This window comes from Podarcis tiliguerta, assembly GCF_965153285.1.
Source record: "Podarcis tiliguerta genome assembly, chromosome: 3".
NCBI classification, from domain to species: domain Eukaryota; kingdom Metazoa; phylum Chordata; class Lepidosauria; order Squamata; family Lacertidae; genus Podarcis; species Podarcis tiliguerta.
The window spans coordinates 28,934,637-28,958,363 of NC_139536.1; the positions used below are offsets into that span (position 1 = coordinate 28,934,637).

The window sequence follows — 23,727 nt, forward strand, 5'->3', positions numbered from 1 at the left end:
TAAAACACCTGGCCAAACGCAAAACAGAGCTACTGGAAAGGGACTCAGGTAGGGGTTCTTGGGGTGCAGATAAGGACCTTACAAGCGCACAAGAGCGTCCCCATTTCCACCCGTGAGGAGCTGGAGGAGGGCGCCCCTCAACACACGCGCGAGTCTCGCGTTGATCCTTTTCTTTTCTTTTCCTTAGACGGAAACTCTTTCCCCGGAGGAATTTCGTAGCGTGTGAAGCTGCCCTGGATGCGTGAGGAGGAGGAGCAACCACAACCCCCGGCAAGGCGGGAGGGGTGGACTTGGGTGCCGTCGGCGTCAATGAATGAAGGCGAGAGCGTCTCCGCAAGGCGGGATAAGGCGCCCCTAGTGTTTCCTCGGCGCTGCAAGCGGCCGGCTCCGGCTGCTCCGTCCCCTCCGCAATCCGAGCCGCGTCCCCTCCTCTTCTCCGGCCTGTGACCGAGCCGGGCCCAGCTCAGGGAGGAGGAGGAAAACAGGGAGCAGGAGGAGGAGCAGCCGCCGCCGGATGCGGCGAGGAAAGAGCTCCGGCTCCCCTACGCAGCGCTGCCGGCCACTCACCTGAGCGCGCCGCGGCGGGAGGAGGAGGAGGAGGAGCCGGCCGGGCTGCTGCCGCTGCCGCCGCGGTAATCCCGGCCCAGGGGGCGGCGGCGGGCGACCCAGAAGCTATGGCAAGGGCTCCGGGAGCCTAGAGGCGGGCCGCCTCAGCCTCGCTCCGAGAAGCCGCGCCGCAGAGGCCTGCGAGTCCAGGGCGGGCGGCGGCGGCAGCGGCGGGCTCGGCCATTCCCAGCTTGGCCCGGGCCGGCTCTGCAGCAGCGCCTCTCCCGCGCAAGATGTCCACCCGCACGCCGCTGCCCACCGTCAACGAGCGGGACACCGAGAACGTGAGTGCCGCCGCCGCCGCCAGTGCTTTGAGAGCCCTTCTACTCTGCCAGCCGGCGCGGGGCTCGCTCAGGCCGGAGTCGCCCTTCTTGGCCTCGGCCGGCCGGGTTTTTTTGGGGGGGGGTGAGAGGGAGAGCAGGAGGGGGCTTGGCGGCCACGGCTTCCCCGCCTCGCGTGGGTGAGGGACCACCTTGAGGTCTCTTTTTCCTTCCCCGCATTCCTGGGGGCACTTTGGGAACCAGGCAGGGGCTGAGGGCAGCCCCTTTCCTCTCGCCTCCCTTGCCCAGCCAGGCCTCCGCCGGGTGGCCCCTTGCGCGCCTTTGCCTGCACTGCAGCCACGCCTCGGTGGGATGCGCTCTCTCCTCCCCATGCCACACCCGGGGGCTGCTTTCTTCTTCTCCTCCTCCTGCTTTTCCGTTCCTTCCTTTATGCAAGGCACCCCCAAGCCAGCCCAGGCAAAGTGTCTTCTTTGCATGTCTAGTTTGCAGCCAGCCTGTCTCTTGTTTTCACACAGAGCTCTATCTGTGCTTTCAGGTAAACTTTCCACATGGCTTCCCTCTCCATAGGGCCGGCCTCCCCTCCCTGACTGTACTCTCTTCTTCTTCTTCCTGCCCTGCCTATTGCCAGGCTTGCATCCTTCCCTGGGCCCGGCCGGTGACCTCCAAAAGCCAGGCTGCTCTGTCAATCCATCACTCGGGGCAAGCGCAGGATCTGCCTTCACTTCCGCCTGCCCCTCGCCCCTGCTGGTGATGTCTGTGCACGAAAGCTTCTTCTGAACTTTGCTCCTTTTGTTCTTGGGGAAAGCTCTGGTCTTTCTCTCTTAGATCCTTCTTTTTTTATTTTATTTTTGGTGGTGGTGTCCTAGTGGACTTCCCTCCCGGTGGGGTGACTGGAGCTTAAGATAGCAGCCAGACAAATTATAAAGCAGGGTGATTCTCTTCCAAGGGAAGGTTGTTATAGGAACAGTACAGAACAGGAAAATGTACAGTACAGAACGGAAAGCTTTGTAATGACCAGGGTTCAGTGCATGCAAGTGCCTTCAATTGCTCTCTATTTTGTAAATACAAGCATAACCCAGGATGAAAGATGTTGGGGCTTTGGGGTAGCGAAAACATGTCTGGAATGCCTATTTCACATGGTTAGTAGCAAAGGGAGACAGAAGGTTTAGAGTCTGTAAAATCTGGCTTTATGTCTGCACGTGCTATTTCTGGTAGGCATGATTAATGGGAAGTGAACTGTGTGTGGGAGGGAAAAGACATATTTGTAGTGAAGTAATCTAACGGCCTGAATTGAAGCAGACTTTACTATGTTAATGTGAAATGGGATACAGTGTGAACAGGCCCATTGACTTCACTGGCGCTGTTGACAATGTTCACTTTTCTAAGCAAGCAGTGTTTATCCTTTCCTGGGGACACTGTGTCAGTGTCCTAGGCATTATTCACATACTCTGGTTTGGAGAGTTGGATTTAAGGTGAAAGTGTGTGACAACGTGAGGAAGGAGACAAAAGGCAGATTATGAAAATCGTGGCTTCTGTGGATTGTGCTATAATAAGAAATGCTGTCCAAAGAAACTGCATTGAAACATATTATAAATGATTATTATATCAATTCATGGAGTTTTTAAATGTAAGCTAAAAAGTGTACATTTTAGTATAGTGTAAATACATCACACACCTCCAATAATTCTCTCCCTATTAAGTTCTTATAGAAGAGATGTTTGAAAGATTTTTATAGGATACAGAGCTAACAATATGTCTTTATTTCCCCCTTGTAATTAGTGTGGGAAAGTTATTGGTGCAGGAGAGACATTCACCCCAGTAAAATGTGACCTTAAATGGGCTTTTTGAAATATCTTCTTTAATGGCGCCAGAATGTTTAGCAATGCTATCAATTTGTTTGAAGAGTGTTAAGAGGCTCTCTAATTAATGATCTTTTTATCGCTTCTTTTAAAAAAATCTTTGCCTAACACTCCCGCGAAGTGAAACTTTATTGGAATGTATAACGTGTAGGAATATTTTTAGGGAAAAATTCATTGGGAAGATACCCCCCCCCCATCTTTTAAAATTCTTTTCTAAACTCTGCAATGATGCATTGTGATTTAGGCCTTGGATGAATTTTTAAGGGAGTAAAAATGTGCTGTAGTTGCCAAGTTGCAACCAGGAAATATTGTCCTCCCTCCCATTATGCCTTTTGGAACAAATGGGTCTGAAATTGCCCCACAGCAGGCGGATCTGTTAAGGAAACAGGCATAATCACTTGGTTGTGACTTGACAATCCTTGGGTGAGTTGAATTTGTTTTGCTTTATAATTTTGCTACTCCGGCTATTCATTTTTACAGTAGATAAATATGCAGGCATAGAGTCACTCAATTTATGCGATTTCCTTATCACATTGGATATAGAGCGGATTATAGGTCTATAGTGAGAAAGAGTGTGATTGTCTTACCCACTGCGCCCACCTTTTCTTATATTCACAGAGTGAGTCAGCAGGTGGTAGAATTACTGAATAGGCCAAGCAGTTGTTCCTAAAGTACATTTTCTCTTCATTTTTACTTTTTGTCTCTTCCAACTTGGCATTCTTTTTGAGTATTACTTTTCGTTTGTGCTAGATCTTTTTGCTGATGGGTTTTGGGATATATAAGAGCAAACCAAATTGTGTGCTGGAAGAGAATATTTCCATATGCCTGTACTCACTGCAGTTTCTTCTGCAAGGAAGAACGAAGGACCATTGTTTCTCTAGCCACAATGCTCTTAAATGCAACCCCTTCCAGAGGCAAAAATCTCTGTAAGTTCTAAAGAGGTGCTGTTTGTATTTAGGCTGAACATAATATTTTGGATTTTCAATCAAGCCTGTAATTGGAATAGGTTTTTTGCTCTGACACAGCATGTTTTGACATAATGTACTTGAGAAATTGAATTTTATTGCTTCAAAGTTTGAGCTGATAGTTTACATGCATAACAGTACTTTACAGTAACATCAGGTTTTGTTTGTTTGTTTTGGTAAAGCAAATAAAAGCACATAGATGTTTAGGCTTGTTCAAGTGAGCTTTCTTTGGAGTCCTATATCCAATTTAAAATGAGTTTCTTTAGTAGTTATACTTAACTGCATTATGGTAACTGGTAGGAACTATAAATAAAGAACCAGGCCTTGTGGAGAGGATATTGAAAAGAGGGAGAAAGTAGTTGGTATCTTAGGTTGCCTTAGGGAAAGAATATTGGGGAAGCAAAATAGTATTTGAGGATCACAAATAAGGAGATGATTTGGGAAAAGTTCTTACAACATATATGTGCCAGCAGTACCAGAAGTCACAATTTGTAGGCATTGAAGTAGTACTTGATTAGTGACCTAAAGCTAAGGTCTGGCTTTTGTGCCAAATGAATGTTCTACAGCTGTTATTATAAAACTACTTCCACAGACCGGGCCTGCTCTTAAGCTACTGGAGCTATGTGGCAGGAAATCACATTGGATGAACTATTAATGTGTTTCTTGCAGCAGTGCTGCCTACCTCCAGGTAAAGCAATAGCGGTATAGGGAACAATCACTTTGCAATCCATCTCATGTAATTTCCTGTATACAGACATGACTGGAGCAGTACAGATGGAGCCACAGGGAAGCAGCTGCCTCACTGTTTTGGTAATGTTAGAATGAGCCCTAGCAGATACACTTCTGGATTTTTTTGAAATAAGTTTTTTCCAGGCTTCAGAGCAACCAAGACATTGACAGATAGATGTATGGACACCCTTATGGGCAAAGGTTGGCATTCTGATACGTTATAGAACAGACAGTGGTATTTGATGGTGAATATCTTCTCTGGTGATGTTTGCAATCTTGATTTAATTGATTCTTCTTCTTCTCTAATTAGCTCAGGATAACTGTGCTAGTTTACCCAACTGTCGCTCCATGATAACCAAAGTGGCAAGTACTGGCAAGGCAAAGTTGTTGAAGATGTTTAATGAAATGGAGATTGTTGTAGGATTTGGGCAAGGAATAATAACAACTAGAAATAATGGCTGTTTATGCCAGTGATAAAATAATTAACTTTGTCAGATGACATGGTTGGGGCTAAACAGGTTTGAATGTGTTCTGGGTTCTCTCATTGGAGGTACAGGTATGATGGGGGATAAGCACTGAGATGTGTCATGCATGAGACACACACAGAGAAAGGCAACTTCAGAAAGGGCCAGAGGAAGGCAGTGGCACAATTCCTGGTCACATTACACTGAGTTTGTGTCCCAGTGGAATGAACCACTGAAGTGTTTTAAGTGGGATAGCACAGTCAGTAGCGCATGAGACTTACTCTTAGGGTTATGGCTTCGATGCCCATGTTGGGCAAAAAGATTCCTACATTGCAGGGGGTTGGACTAGATGACCCTTGTGGTCCCTTCCAATTCTGTGATTCTCCAGAGTGCTACAGTAGGGCAGTGGAATCACTATACAAAAGGAGTTGCTTTGCCCCAGCTGGTGCAGAAAGGAGTTTGTTCCAAGACAACTGTAAAGATCAGAAATGTCACAAACAATTGGCAGGGAGGTATTATCCTTTCAGACCTGTTATACACAGTTTTATGCCAAATTTTCTGAATTTCTCTAAAATGTGGAATAGAACATTATTCCTTTAGAAACTCCTTCATCACATTTTGTTAAATTGTTTCATGGCCAGGAGACTGTACGGTGGTACCTTGGGTTACAGACACTTCAGGTTACAGACGCTTCAGGTTACAGACTCCGCTAACGCAGAAATAGTACCTCGGGTTAAGAACTTTGCTTCAGGATGAGAACAGAAATGGCGCGGTGGCGGTGCGGCGGCAGTGGGAGGCCCCATTAGTTAAAGTGGTATCCCAGGTTAAGAACAGCTTCAGGTTAAGAACGGACCTCCAGAACGAATTAAGTTCTTAATCTGAGGTACCGCTGTACATGTAATTTATATATAGCATGTAAATTTTGATCTAAAGTCTTACCGTAAGCAAGGTTAACTGTCAGGGACTTTCAGGGCTCTGAAGAGTGTGGGGCAGAGGCAGAGGACCCAGGGGAGTAACTCAGGAGATGAAACCAGCAATTTATGGGGTTTGACACTGCCTGCAAGGCAGGAGCCAGAGCGGGGGGAGGAGGAAGAGTCAGGGTAGTCCAAGACAGAGGAAGGCACACAGGCTACGGCAGAAGAAGAAAAAGAGGCTGCTCAGATGACAGATGGGCCTCCTAAAACCCCTCTGCCTCCTAAAACCAAGAGAAACTTGAAGCAGCAAGAACAAGTACAACTTCTGTGCAGGAGAAGTCTCAGACTGTTGGTGCATCAGAGGAAGGTGTATAACCAGGCCAGGCGGAGGGGGCCTCGCTTTTGCTGCAGGGGGCAGTCGCCTAGTGGCTAGAGCAGACAAAGGCAAACTCGGTCCTCCAGATGTTTTGGCGCTACAACTCCCATCATCCCTAGCTAATAAGACCAGTGGTCAGGGATGATGGGAGTCCCAAAACATCTGGAGGGCTGAGTTTTCCTATGCCTGGGCTAGGCTGGGCTGTGTGTGCGTGTGTATCTGGAGCACTGCAGGAGTTGCTGTAAGTGCTTCTTCTGTACATAAAGACTTTGACAATCAGACACATGCTTGCCTTAGCTGGGGTGGGCCAGGACACTGACATATTGCTACTTAAGCAAGAGCATCTTAAGCCTTTGGATCTTCAATTTAACTTAAATTTGTTTGTCTCTATACTAGGGTATTATTTTATGGTAGCTTTAAAAAAACTCATGATTTTTCTGCTACAGACATGGTGTACATGGGAACAGTTTAGACTGAAAAATCTGCGTGTCTCAAGAATGACATCATATAAGACAGTTGGTAAAGCAGTTAGCTGTCAAAACAGGTAGGGATAGTAAACAAATCTCTTTTTTGAGGAAAGGACAAAGGTTTAATAATGGGTATGGTTAAAATGTAGAATAAAAGTTGAATGGCTATATTTATAAAGTTAATAATATCTAGCTTTGCTCCCGTGTAAGAAAGAATGGATCAGATATGAAGAGAGGAGTTGCGGGAGACAATTCTTTCTAAATATTTTCTTTCACTGCCTTGAGGAACGTATGGCCTAGTTTTTAAGCATTCCAGGTTCAAAGTAGAACTGCTGTTTGCCAATAGATATAGAGTGGTTTGGTGATGGGTGATAGCATGTTTTTTCCCTGGATATCCAAATGAATTGATCCAGACTAAATTTCTCTGAAACAACTTCTAGTTGGCTTGGGGCCAGGAATCCTTCTCTTTTCTGCAGTGAATAACTTGTTTTTACACAATAAAATACTTGTGATAAAAGCTCATCTGAATAAAGCTTATGATTGTTGGGAAACCTCATCTGGTAAGATTTTTTGTCTTGAAATTTTGAGTTTGAGTGAAGACTAAGAGTAATCTTATATAATTTCTGTGCTACCTTTTATTCCTAATTTAATTCAGGGAACTCCAGATTTGAAGAATTATCTGACAGTGAGTTCAGTTGTGTGTGGCAATCTACACAACTGGACATCTGTGTTGGGTATTGAGGTCACTTTGTGATGGATACAACATTTGGTGTTGGCATCTGTCTGTCTCTGGAGACAATAGATGAGTATGCCTTTGCAGGTGAAGTCAAGCCATTGGAAGGTTACAATGCCTGTTGTGGCTGTAGATACCAGAGATACATGTTTAGTTGCAGCTGGGGCAGATGCACCATGGCATTTCTTCTCTGTGTGTTCCTCCCAGCAGTCATTCCTCCTCTGGCCACTGCTATGGATGCATGACCTGATTGGCTGTCTCCAGGCACCACAATTGTCTTCAAGAGATTCCCACATGGTGGGGTTGCCATTGCCAGCCTTCATGTCATGATTGCAGGTATCTTTGTAACACAGAGAGTTGGTCTGCCAGCGGGCTTAGTTCCTGAAGCCAGCTCCCTGTAAAGCACATCCTTGGGGATCCTGCCAGCTTTCATTCTGTGGCCATGACCAAGCCAGCATAGATGTCGCTGAGACAGGAGTGCAGATATGCTGAGACTGTGGGCTTGGGAGAGCACACCTTTGTTTGAGACTCTGTCCTGCCATGTGATGCCCAAAATCTTCCTGAGGCAAGTCGATGGAAGAAGATTGGAAAAAAAATTAAAGTATATTTACAGAAATACTGCAAAATTAATGAATGTTAGAAGTATATTGGAATGAAGTTATATGGTTTTAGCAGAAGGGTTATTAAGAATTATATGAACATTAAGTGTTAATGTGTTAAATTGGGAAATTGAAAGTTAAATTGTTTTATGATAAATTACAGACTAAATTGAAGAAGAGGGAAAGGATTTGTTGAACCAGATAATTTGAACCAGAATACAAAAAAGGGAGGTGCGAGGAAGTCGAGGAAATAAGCTAATGAAAGATCTGGATACAAAAATTTGGATTTGTGTTTTTGAATTTTTTTTCTTATGTTGCATTGTTGTATTGTATTTTTTTCTTTTTCTTATTTTTTTGTTGTTGATGTATTGTTTGTTGAATTTGTGTATTGTTTTTCTTTTACTGTGTTTCTTTTATAAGTATAAAATATCTAATAAATTTTTATTAAAAAAAAAATCTTTCTGAGGCAGCACATGTGGAAGGCATTGAGGTATCGCTTCTGGCGGTTGTAAGTTGCCCACAGATAGTGTACTCAGCATACAAGTCTGGTAGACCTTCTTCTTGGTTCTAGATGTTAGCATCACATTCTCCCATACACTTTTGGAGCAACATTGAGAAATACATATATAGTTTGTTGCAGATGAGATGGGGGGGCAGGTTTCATTTGAAGATTGAACTTTAACCATAGAGTTGTAGCCCATTCTCACACATATTTTGTGTGACTACACAAGTTCACTTGAGAATGGGATATATTGTGGCATGTTTGTTAACACTTCTACAGTGATGGATGGCTTCGGGATATGTTAAGTTAAAAATATTAGTGTGTAATGAGGTTTCTCATTTTTATTTGAACTCATTTCCCCCCTCATGAGATTAGGTGCTATTTTGCTGGAAATAAATTAAAATGCTTTAAAATGCAATAAACATACCTTCTGGAAGTAAGCATTCCTTCTTTAATTTGTCTTCTGACATAACTGAGGTTTGGGAAGGTATATGCCAATCCTGTATTTATCTGACAAATTACATATAATTTAAACTGCTAATGGTTTCAGCTCTCTACTTACTTGAGTGTGCCATTTATCTAAACATACATGCATTTCATTATCTGAGTGATACTGAATTAGGCTGTCAAGACATACTGGACACTGATATCCTCAAAGGCATATGGAAGAGTTTCTGTGTTGCGAAAAATATTTATCATAAAAAACCATGCTGGCCTTTAAAAATAGCTTTCATGGTGGCTTACAAAATTTTAGAAAGAAACAAAATACAATAAACGGGAAGGGACACCATCATAAAACAAAATGTAAAATCTTAGGAGGATAAAAAGGTCTTTGCCTGGCACTGGGTAGATAGTATCATGGGTGCCAGGCAAGCTTCTAGTTCCAAAAATGGAGTGTCATAGCTAAAAATCCATCCCAAATTGCCACATGCCTCAGCTCAGTAGCAGCATACCCAGAGGAGAACTTTGGCATCTGATCTCAGTAAATGAGCAGGTAAAGGTAGTGATAGGCATTCCTTTGATTCCAGGTTGTGGCAGAAATGGTCCTGAGTGCTCAAGGTGGAAGAGAAGAAGAATGGAACTGCCTGCTCAAGATACATGCTTGTGTAAAGCCAATTATTTTCTGTGGCTCATGGAAAGGAAGGACCAGGAGAAATAGTGCTGTTGGTTGCAGAGGGTTTTGTTTAAATCAATTAATACAGAATCCAGTAGTCCAGTCAGAGCCTATAATTGCTGGCCTTCTCCCCTCTTGTTTTTTGTGCACTTCCAGTTTCCTCATCTGTGTTGCACTGACGTAACTCTTCTCTGTTGTGCTATATTTCTGGGCATCCAGCCTCTACTATATTTAGTGGTGAAGTTTATGTGCGTGGATCCCCATATTGGATGCTATACGGGTCCTACAAATGTATTCATATTTCTCCCTTTGCTTTTATAAAACTTCGATGGGTGGGAAGTTCAAATTCTGAAAAGCTTTAAATAAGAGCTCAGAATAAATAATTCAAATGGAACATTAAATGAAAAAATCATTTCATTTAGTTCAGAATGTCCTTTTTCTTGTTGGATCTTGAATTTCCTTCATACAACACGAGAGCAACTCTTTATACAACTCACAAAATATACAGATAGACAGCACTTTAATACTTAGGCTTAGCATAATCATATTGATTTCCTGATTTCATTCCTTGGGGTATCAATATTGATTATACATTTTGTAAAATAAAATAAACTAGTGCATGCTGTTTGTTTTTAGCTGCATCTAAGCAACTTACCTCTCCATCAACAACTGATGTAACTTTGTGTCTAAGAGTTGAGATGAAATTTTGCTAGATGACTTTAGCAAGTCTCTGTTATCAGCTTTGTATCAGCTTCCTATCTGCAACATGTAGGAATATTATTGCTGGATTGTCTTACAGAAATATGTTGTAAAGAATGCTCAGTCCTGAGCTACATGCCGTGGGGGTGTGTGGGAACTATCAAACTACATCCCTCCTCTCTCAATGTATAGTACAGGGTGTGTTTGTGTTTGTAGAAATGTGACAGTGACATCATGTTAGTGTTTTACAGGTCTGCTTAATTGGCTGCCACTTGTAGGGGCAGGGAAAACATGAATGTGATGTCATCTCACACTTTTTCCATCTGCACATTATGGGGGAGACATGAATCCGTTCTCTTTAAGACATTTATGTACAAGCACCAAACCAGGAGATTCCTGAAATCACCCCTCCCCTCCGAAATCTGCAGTTAAACTGGGTTGTCTCTTGTTATCTTCATGCTTTCTGGTTGGAAGTAGCAGGTAATGGTTGAATTGTGAAGCTGGATTAAATCTTTTGTAATTCAACAGATATTACTAGGGTATTTGGGTATCCTTTTCTCACTTTAAATCTACTTCATTAAGAGCAGATAGAGCCTTCTGTAGTGAGATATTTCTGATAATGAAATGCATAGATTGCTGTAACATGAGTGTGTAGCTGCAGAGCAGCATTTTTCCGTCCATTGGGAGATAAGACTGCTTCCTTCATATTGCCCTCCTGCAATGTCTTTTTATTGTTTATATGTAGGAGGGGTGAATGTAATTTCAGAATTTACAATCTTTCCAGGCACAATAACTACCTGAAGGTCATTTCTGATAAGGCTGGAAAATTAAGAAATCATTTTATAAAATTGGCTTTTTTCATGGTTTATGAACAAAGCTGTATTGAAGTGTTGGAAGTGAAACAAAATGGTTTTGCACTGTGCATTAGAATATGTTTGAACGATTGCTACTATTCTGCAGGTATGAGGCAGGCTATAGAAATCATCTGCATAGGAAGTTGGTTAGGAATATTGGGAGTTAGAAATATGCCTGGAAATATGCTCAGTGAGAGAGTAGGAAATAAATTGCTTTGTTTTATTAGTTTTGGTACATAATGAGTACACAACCACAACTACTTTGAAGTTGCATACTGATGAATATTGGAGTTGCAAGCAACCTTAACTAGAAGAAAGCTGGGTTGTTGCTGTACCAGGCTGTCTTCTTATCTGACTTTTTCTGCCTCAAGGATGACTTGCTCTATAAGGCAGAAGGAACTTGGGAAACTTGGCATGTGGCCTGAGATGGCAGTGGTCCTTCTCAGTTAACAGCCACTAGAGCACCATGCTGTGTTTCCCAGATGTTCAACACAGTGGGGAGTTTGGGTTTGCTACTTTCTCCCACTTCTTCTCTTGGCCTCTGAAGGCAGCCCTGTTTAGGGAAGTTTTATTCTGTTTTTAATGTTCTGTTGAAAGCCAACAGTGGCTGGGGAAACCCAGCCAGTGTAGAAATAATATATTATTATTATTATTATTATTATTATTATTATTATTATTATTATTTTCTTTTCTTTTATTGATTGGCCAGGAACCACAGAAGGATGCTCTGTTAACTGGAATTAGTCTGTAAGGCAGACATTGGTCATGTTCGTCTGTGGCTTAAGTCCAAGCAATCTGAAAGACCATATTCCCTCATATAAACCAGCTTCGGTTTTGAGATTCAGGAGAGGCCCTTCTCTCAGTCCTGCCATTCTCACAAACATGCTTTGTAGGCGCACGGGAGAGTTGTATTGGCTGGGCATAATTATATGAAAATCAAATGTGTGAGAATTTTCTGTATGTATCTTCATAAACCTACAATGATAACTATTGCTTTGGAATTTATTTTTTGTTATGAAGAAAAGTCTCTCTGTTCCTTTGATGTGCGGTGTAGAGAAGCAGTAGCTGACTGTAAAACAAGTTCACATTGCTAATGAATCAAATAACTTTCCTCCCTCCTTTCAAGTGTTATCGTTCCGCAGCTTCTATAAAACTGTGTTTTGACCCAGATGCTATGATTTATTGGGCTTTCTTTTTCTTAAATTTAACTAGTCCTAGACTGATGTCTCTCTATGAAAACTGGAAAGAGGAGGTGAACCAGGCTCCAGAGAATTCTGGCTGGAGTATAGGGTTGCTATCCTACCTACAAACTTCCCTTGCTCATGGATTGCAGCTAAGGATATCTACTACTACACCCATGGCATTGGTGTTGGCTCAAAACTGCTAATAAGAACTGGTTAGCAAAAACCGGGAAAACCACATATCAGCCACCCTCAGACATAAAGTTGAAAAAAGTACACGGGGAAGACAAGTAGAGCAAAAGAGTGCTTGCTCTGGCAGCACATGTACTGAAAGTGGAACAATACAGAGATTAGCACAATTGTTGTTGTTTAGTCGTTTAGTCGTGTCCGACTCTTCGTGACCCCCATGGACCAGAGCACGCCAGGCACTCCTGTCTTCCACTGCCTCCCGCAGTTTGGTCAAACTCATGCTGGTAGCTTCGAGAACACTGTCCAACCATCTCGTTCTCTGTCGTCGCCTTCTCCTTGTGCCCTCAATCTTTCCCAACGTCGGGGTCTTTTCCAGGGAGTCTTTTCATGAGGTGGCCAAAGTATTGGAGCCTCAACTTCACGATCTGTCCTTCCAGTGAGCACTCAGGGCTGATTTCCTTCAGAATGGATAGGTTTGATCTTCTTGCAGTCCATGGGACTCTCAAGAGTCTCCTCCAGCACCATAATTCAAAAGCATCAATTCTTTGGCAATCAGCCTTCTTTATGGTCTAGCTCTCACTTCCATACATCACTACTGGGAAAACCAGTTAGCACATTAGCACAATTAGAGCAGCAGAAACCCACATATGGAGGAGGGAGTCCGCATGATGTTGGACTCATGATTCCCATCAACCCCAGCCAGAACAGCCAATGGTCAGAGATGATGGCAGTTGTAATCCAACAACATCCAGAGGGCTACAAGTTCTCCGAGCAATGCTGATGCAGGAAGCTCATCCACTTAGCACCCAGTTGTGTGGTATCCATTGTCTCTTGGAGGGCTTGCTGGGTGTGGAAGTCAAGGGTCCAGAGGGAAAAGAAAGAAGAAAAGACCTGGAAAAATTGCCTCTTAAAGTCTCCTGAACATGAACACCCCCCTTTTCTTATTGTCAGTTGAGCTGCTTGCTGTATCCACCACAGGAAATATGTAATAGAAACTAGCACTAAGATCTCTGCAGATTATTTGACTTAACGTTTTCTTCCCTCACATGGGCCAGTGCATCAACGATACATTAGCATGTATCCCTGCTAGGAACACACCCTTTGAAAATGTATTGATCTAAGAAGATCGTATTGATCTAAGAAGATCCTAAGGCAACTGAGCAAGAGATGCCTGCGATGGTGGGAGTGGTAGAGGCCTTTGACAAGCAGCTTCACTTGATTGTTTCATGGGAAGAAGCTTGTGTAATCCAAGTGTGTGGCTGGATCTTAATTAACAAAGACTGCTGTGTCTCCCCAGGTTTTCAGCTGGCAGAGAGCAGAAGGACTCCGGCTACTTCCTGGCTGCTTTTTAGCTTCTTGTTTGGACAAGAAGGATGGGTCCTTAGGATGGGTGGTGGGTGCACCACCATTTTTTCCCCATTTAGTATCCCATCTCATGAAAATGTACCTTTCTGTAGAGGAAGACTATGCACTTTCTACTGATCTAAAGGGGATATGTCAGAGAGATTTTGGATGCAAGCTAATGGTAGGCCAGACAACCATGAAATCCCAGAGCCAGTACTACTATGACCAGTGGAAAGAAAGGCAGGTTCATTTGCCTGTAAAGTTTGGGGATTTTTGCTTCCTGCACATCTTTCATTAAAAAAAAAGTTCTTGGACCTTATGGCTATGAAGAAGTGTAGTGTGACCCAGGACCACCTACAAGTTTTATACTTTTTTACAACCTAATGTACTGTGTCCATACTTTTTTAGTTTGGGGAGTTTTATTCCCCCCCCCTATTGTATTGGATGTTGTGCTGTAATAGTGTTTGCTTTCTTAGGGGGATAGTATCTAGAAAGGCAGCTTATTAATGCTTGAAATAAAACAAATGAAAATAAAAACCCCAGAGCCGACAGGCTTTTGCTATTTTGCAGTACAAATCAGTGGTATCCTTGGGATTTGGTGGATCTGAAAATGTACCCAGCTGACCAAACTAGTCTGTCTATCTTTATGGACTTGCCACACTCTTTGACAGATATTATTATTATTAATATTGATTGTTTGTTTGTTTGTTTCTGGCAGAGTTGTTTGCCTGTATTATCTAACTTATTGGTATCATTTACTAGTTAGAATATTGCTGATAACCTATTTCTTGGTTTCCTCTGTATGTCTGTCTGCCAGTGACTAAAAATAGCCCTGGCTCCAGTTACTTGTAGACAGTTGTTGAATCTAAGACTTTTTTCTTTTCTTAGGTCATGTGCTATTAAGTTGTTGTTAATCTGGGGCCATTTTTAGTTAGATCATAACATGAACCCCATGATCGATATTTTTAAGGTTGCTTCTACCAAATCATTTCTACATACTTTCTACTATATATTTAAAGTTTTGTATTGTAGAGATTGCAATTTTGGGTGAACAGATTAATAAGAGCTTTGCTCCAGACTACTGGATACTATTGATGGTATATTAAGTGCAACAGACTCAACTAATTAATGCATATGGGCAGTTACCTATGGAGTGAACATTTTAAAAATCTGTGCTGTACCTAAGAGGTAAAGGAGTTAATGCAAGTGAATCTGGCCTTGATTTGACAGTGAAGGAGCAAAGAGCCAACTTCACTAGTCTACTCTAATTTAACTCTTTACAACTTACTGGTAATAAGCAAATACTCATCAAAAGCTACAGTAAAACCCCTTGCCCTTCAAAACATACTTTTCTGTTGAATATGTGTTTTCAGAATGGCTTCCCCAAGATGAACTGTTGTTGCTCTGGCTTATTGAGAGCCTGAGACATATTTCAGCTTCTTTTTGGTTTTGGTTTTTCTTGCAAGTTTCCAGTGTAATCAGAGTTGGCCTAATAAGTTTTTCTGCTTCGGGTGGGGCAGCAAATGACATTCCTCAACCGATGTCAAGGTACATAGTACCCAAAGTCAAGTTTATTTGGCACCTGAGAGAGAAAACCACACAAGTGCTGTTTCTCCTCTGTGGTGGTAAAATGGTCTAATAAATACAATAGCCGGCAATTTTCGTGACTCTTCCTGATGGTAGTAGGAACGGCCCTAATTATCATTCACAGGAATGTATCTAACAAAGTACTGTAGACAGCTGTATTTTCTGGACAGAGAACCATGCGCAAATATGCCTGTTCTAAAGACATTGTCATCTTGATAACCTGAGTTGTTGCTACAGCAGCAGATAACTCTGTGATAAAGCACTTGACTGCTAAAATAACTTTTCCCACCTTGTACCTACCTATGCAGCATTTTGGGTCATTAGTGCTGTGTCATCAGCAGTTATTTTTTACTTATTTATTTCAAAATATTTATATACCTCAAAGTGGTTTACAAAAAGAGCAAACAATGAAATTATCAGTAAGATAGATAAGGTAATTTATTACGGTCAAAGACCAGCTCTGAAATTATCAGTCAAAAACACTTTAAAAATCAGTATTGAAAATATTTTTTTAAAAAAATCTATAATCAACAGGAAGCTTAACAGAATAAAACATATGAAAACTTGGATAGGCTTCCCTAAACATAAATGTTTTTACCAGGCATGAAAGACACTGTGGTCATCTACCAAACCTGTACTATGGCACAAATGCTGGTGGAGAAACTTGCATGTTTCATTAAAGGCCTTTGGGGGGGGGGGCATGGAATCCGAAGTACTTACTTTGACACAATCCTACATGTATGTAGGATTATAGTAGTGATACAGCTGATCACCATACTTACATTCTGCTACTTTACATACAAAGCCCTAAGTAGCTACGGACCAGGTTACTTGACAAACTGTGTAAGGCCACCGTAGTCAGCTAATGGAGCCCAAGTCAGTTTTGCCATGGTCTGATGGTTATCTTCATGGAGTCGGGCTTTTTCACTGGTGGCACCAGTGTTGTGGAATGCCCTCCTTGCTGAAATACAAGATGCCCCATCAATATTGGCCTTCTAGTGGCTCCTGAAGACACACTCGTTTAGACAAACATTCCCCCCAACCACACTTTGGGTTTTATTTTTTGTTTTGTAAACTTTGGTTAATTCAGTTGTTTGGTTAATTCAGTGGAATTGACTGAAAACAAAACTGAAAACAAATAAGCGTCTGATTTCCTTGATAAATATCTTATTACAGAAGCAAATAGTTTTACCTTCCTCTGTAACTTGTGGCGGACTATCTTGCTTGATATAGCCATTTGGAAATACAGTGGTACCTCGGGTTAAGTACTTAATTCGTTCTGGAGGTCCGTTCTTAACCTGAAGCACCACTTTAGCTAATGGGGCCTCCAGCGGCCGCCTCACCACCAAAGCACGATTTCTGTTCTCATCCTGAAGCAAAGTTCTTAACCCAAGGTACTATTTCTGGGTTAGTGGCGTCTGTAACCTGAAGCGGATGTAACCTGAAGCATATGCAACCCGAGGTACCACTGTAGTTACTCATACAAGCACCTTTCTGTACTGCACCTACTTTTTTGTGGTTTTGTGATACATTATAGCCAGGATTGAATAGGCTGGCCTATCATGGGCTGGTTGATTGCACGGTACTTGCAAACAGAGGGTTGGGGTAAATATTGGTCCTTTCCACTATTATGCCAAAGCTGCATTATAGAATCAATTATGTTTCATACTGACAGTGTTAAGTTATACTAGCAGCTATTTTCACATTTGTTTGGGAGAAGGATACTCTGTCCTACTGGTAAGAAATATCCCCCACTGTTTCTAATTAAGTGAAATGTAAGCTATGGATCTTTCAGGATAGGATTTCTATGATCAAATGTGAAGACTGCCTATTTAGTACTAGCATTTTCTTGATCATGCCTAATTGTTTTTAGTGTGGTCATAGTTTACTTACATACCACACGTCCCCCGATTTGTTCTCGAAAGTGATTTACAAAAAAAAGCTAACAATAATACAGTATCCATAATACATAATTAAAATTATAATATCACTACAACACTAAAAGTTTAATAATTAACAATTTGTTTAAAATATATCAAATAAAATTAAGTATGCACAAAGCTTCCAAAAGGCTTGTTTATAGCTACAAATACTCCTAGAACTAATTGCAGTAAGTTGTTTGTTGTTTAGTCGTTCAGTCGTGTCCGACTCTTCGTGACCCCATGGACCAGAGCACGCCAGGCACTTCTGTCTTCCACTGCCACCCGCAGTTTGGTCAGATTCATGTTTGTAGCTTCGAGAACACTGTCTAACCATCTCGTCCTCTGTCGTCCCCTTCTCCTTGTGCCCTCCATCTTTCCCAACATCAAGGTCTTTTCCAGTGAATCTTCTCTTCTCATGAGGTGGCCAAAGTATTGGAGCCTCAGCTTCACGATCTGTCCTTCCAGTGAGCACTCAGGGCTGATTTCCTTAAGAATGGATGTGTTTGATCTTCTTGCAGTCCATGGGACTCTCAAGAGTCTCCTCCAGCACCATAATTCAAAAGCGTCAATTCTTCGGCGATCAGCCTTCTTTATGGTCCAGCTCTCACTTCCATACATCACTACTGGGAAAACCATAGCTTTTACTATACTGACCTTTGTTGGCAAGGTGATGTCTCTACTTTTTAGAATGCTATCTAGGTTTGCCATTGCTTTCCTCCCTAGAAGCAGGCGTCTCTTAATTTCGTGGCTGCTGTCACCATCTGCAGTGATCATGGAACCCAAGAAAGTAAAATCTCTCACTGCCTCCATTTCCTCCCCTTCTATTTGCCAGGAGGTGATGGGACCAGTGGCCATGATCTTCGTTTTTTTGATGTTGAGCTTCAGACCATATTTTGTGCTCTCCTCTTTCACCCTCAATAAAAGGTTTTTTAATTCCTCCTCACTTTCTGCCATCAAGGTTGTGTCATCTGCATATCTGAGGTTGTTGATATTTCTTCCAGCAATCTTAATTCCGGCTAGGGATTCATCCAGCCCAGCCTTTCGCATGATGAATTCTGCATATAAGTTAAATAAGCAGGGAGACAAAATACAGCCTTGTCATACTCCTTTCCCAATTTTGAACCAATCAGTTGTTCCATATCCAGTTCTAACTGTAGCTTCTTGTCCCACATAGAGATTTCTCAGGAGACAGATGAGGTGATCAGGCACTCCCATTTCTTTAAGAACTTGCCATAGTTTGCTGTGATCGACACAGTCAAAGGCTTTTGCATAGTCAATGAAGCAGAAGTAGATGTCTTTCTGGAACTCTCTAGCTTTCTCCATAATCCAGCGCATGTTTGCAATTTGGTCTCTGGTTCCCCTGCCTCTTCTAAATCCAGCTTGCACTTCTGGGAGTTCTCGGTCCACATACTGCTTGAGCCTTCCTTGAAGAATTTTAAGCATAACCTTGCTAGCGTGTGAAATGAGTGCAATTGTGCGGTAGTTGGAGCATTCTTTAGCACTGCCCTTCTTTGGGATTGGGATGTAGACTGACCTTCTCCAATCCTCTGGCCACTGCTGAGTTTTCCAAACTTGCTGGCATATTGAGTGTAGCACCTTAACAGCATCATCTTTTAAAATTTTAAATAGTTCAGCTGGAATACCATCACTTCCACTGGCCTTGTTATTTGCAATGCTTTCTAAGGCCCATTTGACTTCACTCTCCAGGATGTCTGGCAGTAAGTAGTAACTAGTAATAAGTAAGTAATAAGTAAGTATGCAGTAAGTAGTAACTAGTAATCCCACCTCCCTTTTGCATATAGACTGAAAAGACACAGTTCCTCTGTCAGCAGCTTCCTTATGAAGACTCCTGGAGCAGGAGGAAGCAACTATCCTCTGATGGCAAACATAATCACCCTCTCCCCGCTGCATGAAGTACATATTTATACATTGATATGGGATGCATTGCCATCCTCTCCTTTGTCTAGGAGAGAGAATAACAACGGGTTTTGTTTTTAAGAGTGAATTGCGCCATTAACTTTATGACATTCAAGTCTCCTGTTCCTTTTTAGAAAGATTTATGCTTATCAGGTAAGCTTGAGTTGTCATATTTTTTCCTTGTGCCATTGTTTTGAATTGAAATTCTACCCTTCAGGTTGAATAGATTCTTTGTTTTATGGTGCATAAAATTATAGGAAGGATCAGTAAATAACTAGATCCCTGCTCTTAGGCTGACCACCTGCAGTTGTAGGTCTAACCCAGGCCTTTCCTTGTGGCAGCCTGTCACTTTAAGATCACCCAGTCTCTATCTAGACCTCCATCATCTGCAAGTGGGCAAGTCATGACTCCCTTCAGCCTCTGTTTAATACACAAACTGCAGAATGGGTTAAGTTGTGACAGAGAGATGACAAATCCACATAGCCCATCTTCCACTTTCCAAAAGGTGTCAAGCCCTGTCCCTAACTAAGCATCACTCATAAATCGAGGCCCACATGGGTCAATGGTTGAAAACTGACTGTTGCCTATTATTCAGTTTCCCTCTTCTTCCAGCTGACTGTTGATGTTTATCCACTACACATGAGATGACTCAAAGCCTGTTTGTAAGTAGCTGCTATAAGATAGACTTGAACTAAACCCTTTACTTTCTTGAACACTTTACCGAAACACATTCTGCCTCTTCCATTTGTCCTCTTGCTTTTTATTCTTAATAAACTTCATAAAACTGGCTGTTTGGGACTTGTTTGCATTTCTGCCAGACTGAAAGAGATTTCCCCTTTACAGTGGTACCTCTAGTTGTGGACTTAAGCTGTTTGCACCCCGAAAAGTCCGCAACTAGAGTGCCCCTTCTGCGCATGTGCGTGGCATGATCAGGTGCTTCTGCATGTGCACAAAGCCCACAGATAGCTTCTGTGCTGGCGTCGAACCTGGAAGTAAACACTTCCGGGTTTGCCATGTTCATAAGTTGAAAGCCCGTAACAAGAGCGGAACGCAATATGAGGTATGACTACATGCATAGACCATTTAGTCCATTCTACTTGCAGTAGAGGGACGCTGGTGGCGCTGTGGGTTAAAGCCTCAGTGCCTAGGGCTTGCCGATCGAAAGGTCGGCGGTTCGAATCCCCGTGGCGGGGTGCGCTCCCGCTGTTCGGTCCAAGCGCCTGCCAACCTAGCAGTTCGAAAGCACCTCCGGGTGCAAGTAGATAAATAGGGACCGCTTACTAGCGGGAAGGTAAACGGCGTTCCGTGTGCGGCTCTGGCTCGCCAGAGCAGCGATGTCACGCTGGCCACGTGACCCGGAAGTGTCTGCGGACAGCGCTGGCCCCCGGCCTCTTGAGTGAGATGGGCGCACAACCCTAGAGTCTGTCAAGACTGGCCCGTACGGGCAGGGGTACCTTTACCTTTACCTTTTTACTTGCAGTATAAGTGGGGTTTGATCGAGAAAAGCAAGCTATCATTGGCTACTGCGAAGTCCAAATAAGCTGAATGCTCCCTGCTGGTCTCACTTCCATTTGGAGTAGAGGGAATATGGTGGCAGTCTATCTGAGGTTCCCTTGCATGGTTGAACTACCTAGACTGGCAGTTGTGGAAGGAACAAAGTAAAAGGTCCCCCTTCCATTACAGTAGGTAGTGTAATTTCAGCTGCTTTTTTATCCTTTCATTGTGAAGAACAAGTATACATGGTCTGTTTTGACTTGCATCTTTAAAAAAAAAAGTGATATGGAAACAACATGTTGTACAAGTTGCACTCTTGATATTTGTTTACAAGGATGGAAATCTGTTATATTGTGACAAAACTGAAGTGCATCAGATTAAAACCAGGGTCAAAGTTAGGATGTGAACTCAAATGCAAGATTTTAGTATTGTGATATAAATCTTAATTGTGCAGCAAGGTTATCTTGTCATAGCACAAGTTCAAACGCACATGTGCTTTTCTGGTTTCTCCTATTTTAATTGCATCATAAAACATGCAACATGATCCACATAAAGCTAAAATGTTCTGAAGTAGTTGCAGTTATTGTAGAAGTGTTCATCAATTATTTAAGTCCATTAAAATCCGGAAGAAGATAGTGTCCTGTGTTCTGATGGGAAAGCCTATTGTATATGTTTCTATATAGTAATCGCCATGCCGGTCCATTGTATCATTTTCCAATGGCTTGTGGGAGAGGACAATGAGATGAGGGCATCACAGTCTGATTCATTGGGTTGCAGGTTCACCAGCCCCCTCTTCTTCCCTGGTTTTGTGTTATGAGATAGGGTTCCAAGGACTAGTTCACTTTCCATGCTATCAGCAGAGTCATATGAAAGAATCATGACAATTGCATTCCAAGTTTCTTTCCTTCCTCCAAAGTAGAGGACCGAAAGTGACAAGACAGCAGTATTCATGGCTGCTGTTGCTGCTGAGTATGAAAGAGCCAGAAGTTGCACGCGAGGCAGGGCAGAGCCACCATGCCAGCTTTCCTGATGGTGCATCAATGTTGATTACTAGGAGGGAGGGGTGGCATTGTGAGGAGGCTGACAGTAAGCTAGCATACTGGGTTTGCCCTACTCAGCAAGGTGTTTCCGTCACCAGTATGTTCATGGTACCAGGAGAAGCAAGCGAGTCACTGTGGTGTGGGTTCTCCGATACCCAAGCGAACATGTTTGAATGAGATGACCGCTTGAGGAAAAGTATACTGGCATCATGGTTACTTCTCCATGCGATTATTTCCTTCAAATATAGCTGAGCAGGGTGGGAGCAGCTGTAAAATAGCAGTTGACATAAAACTGCTGGTAACCTACGGGTCAGGCCTGGGTTGAGTGCTGGTGGCATGTTTCCAGTTCGGCCGACTTCATCCCTCTCTATGCAAGGGAAGCCAATTCAACCGGAGCCTAATGAGTATCCTGACAATTGTCTAGGACCATCTACTTATGCCACTGTGCTGTAAACAATGCCTTGATTCTGTATTACATTGAGTCAGCAAATCCTCCAGAGTTTTGGAATCCTGCTGGCTTTGGTTCTGTCAGGGTCTGTGCAGGAGCTAGCCAGCTGGGTCTACCATATACAACAATAATATAATTAGATCATTAGCTTTTTACAACAGTGGTGTTTATGTAACAACCTACATTTAATTGCATTTTTCCAGGTTCATACAGAGCATTAAAGGCCAAACATATCCTGCTGGTATATATATTGGTCCTCACATTAGTTGAGAATTCCTCAGTTGTCATAGTTGCTTGTAACAACCTTAATTTGGTCAATTGTTCCTAGGCTAGAGCAATTTTTAAAATATATATTTCTTGCCTGCCTTAGTCTGGTTTTACTCCATCTGTCCTGGTTTGCTGTTTATAAATGGGCTTCTTTCCAATATTTCTGTTGCTGTAGCTTTTTTTCTTTTTTGCTTAATATTTGTTTGCTTAGTGGTGTAGTATTTGCTTTTATATCTGTTTTACATATGAGACTATGCAATCTCCCTTAAGAATAAAGCAAACCGCCACCCCCATCTCATTATATCCTTAGTAGTCAATTCCTGCGAATTTGATACTTTGGTGGGGGGGCGGGGCAAGCTGTGAATATCAAGGAAAATTCAGATCGTCATGATATTAACTGAGAAATCAGGTTTCAGGGTATGTAGCCAAGTAAACGTGTTGTGCTCTGGGAAATAGCTGAGGAGGACATAACAGGCCCAATACACTGGGGTCACAGCACCTTTGTCCAGCTAGGAAGCTTTGTTCTTTCAGCTGTGTCCTTTGTTTCAGCCTCATTTCTTTTCATACGTGAACAGCTTTCATTGACATATACAAAATAAATGGACTCCAGTAGACAAGTCTGGAGGGAAGAATCTACTTCCTGCTGAAGAAACCACAGTTGTCAGTGGCAAGCTTTAAGCTGCATGCAAATGGTGTTCCCATGTGTGGCACTTTCTTGCATATACATGATTTGATGATATTCAGCCCTTTGGGAATAATGAAGCATTGCAGTTTGCGGTACCATAGTATATAGTGGTGAGGAAGAAGCCTGTCCTACCCTATTTGCTGCTAGCTGGCTCAGGTTCCACTGACAAGGGCTTTGCAGTGGTGCACAGGGGGACACTGTTGTCCTGCTTACAGGTGTGTGTGGTGTGGCAATGGTGTCCAAACTTTTTTCAAAGAGGGCCAGATTTGATGAAGTGAAGGGCCATGAGGGCCAACCAAAGTTAACCTTTTTTAAGGATTGAAGTTGTTGAGGGTTTTTTTTAGGATTTTACCCCAGGAAGTAAACTGCCACGGGGGCCGGATTAAACCGACTGGCGGGCAAGATTAAGCCCCTGAAACAGATTTGGGACACGCTTGCTTTATGGCTGTCATAATGATTGGTATTTAGCAAGTTACACAGTACAGTGGTAC

At 42.6% G+C, this 23,727-nt stretch overlaps 1 protein-coding gene across 5 annotated transcripts in view; it reads left to right on the forward strand.

Moving 5' to 3' along the window:
- Nucleotides 1-232: 232 nt before the first annotated feature.
- The window catches only part of MARK1 (microtubule affinity regulating kinase 1), a 72,911-nt gene continuing 49,416 nt past the window's right edge, over nt 233-23,727 (forward strand). Inside the window, exons 1-2 of one of the 5 annotated variants that reach the window (XM_083433281.1) lie at nt 286-752; nt 793-890. In XM_083433281.1, coding sequence (XP_083289407.1) covers nt 840-890 — 51 coding nt within the window. In that variant the 5' untranslated portion in view covers nt 286-752; nt 793-839. Of the gene's footprint in view, nt 891-23,727 lie in introns of all 5 variants that reach the window. The other 4 variants (XR_014509498.1, XM_083433283.1, XM_083433284.1 and 1 more) reach the window with 4 other exon arrangements.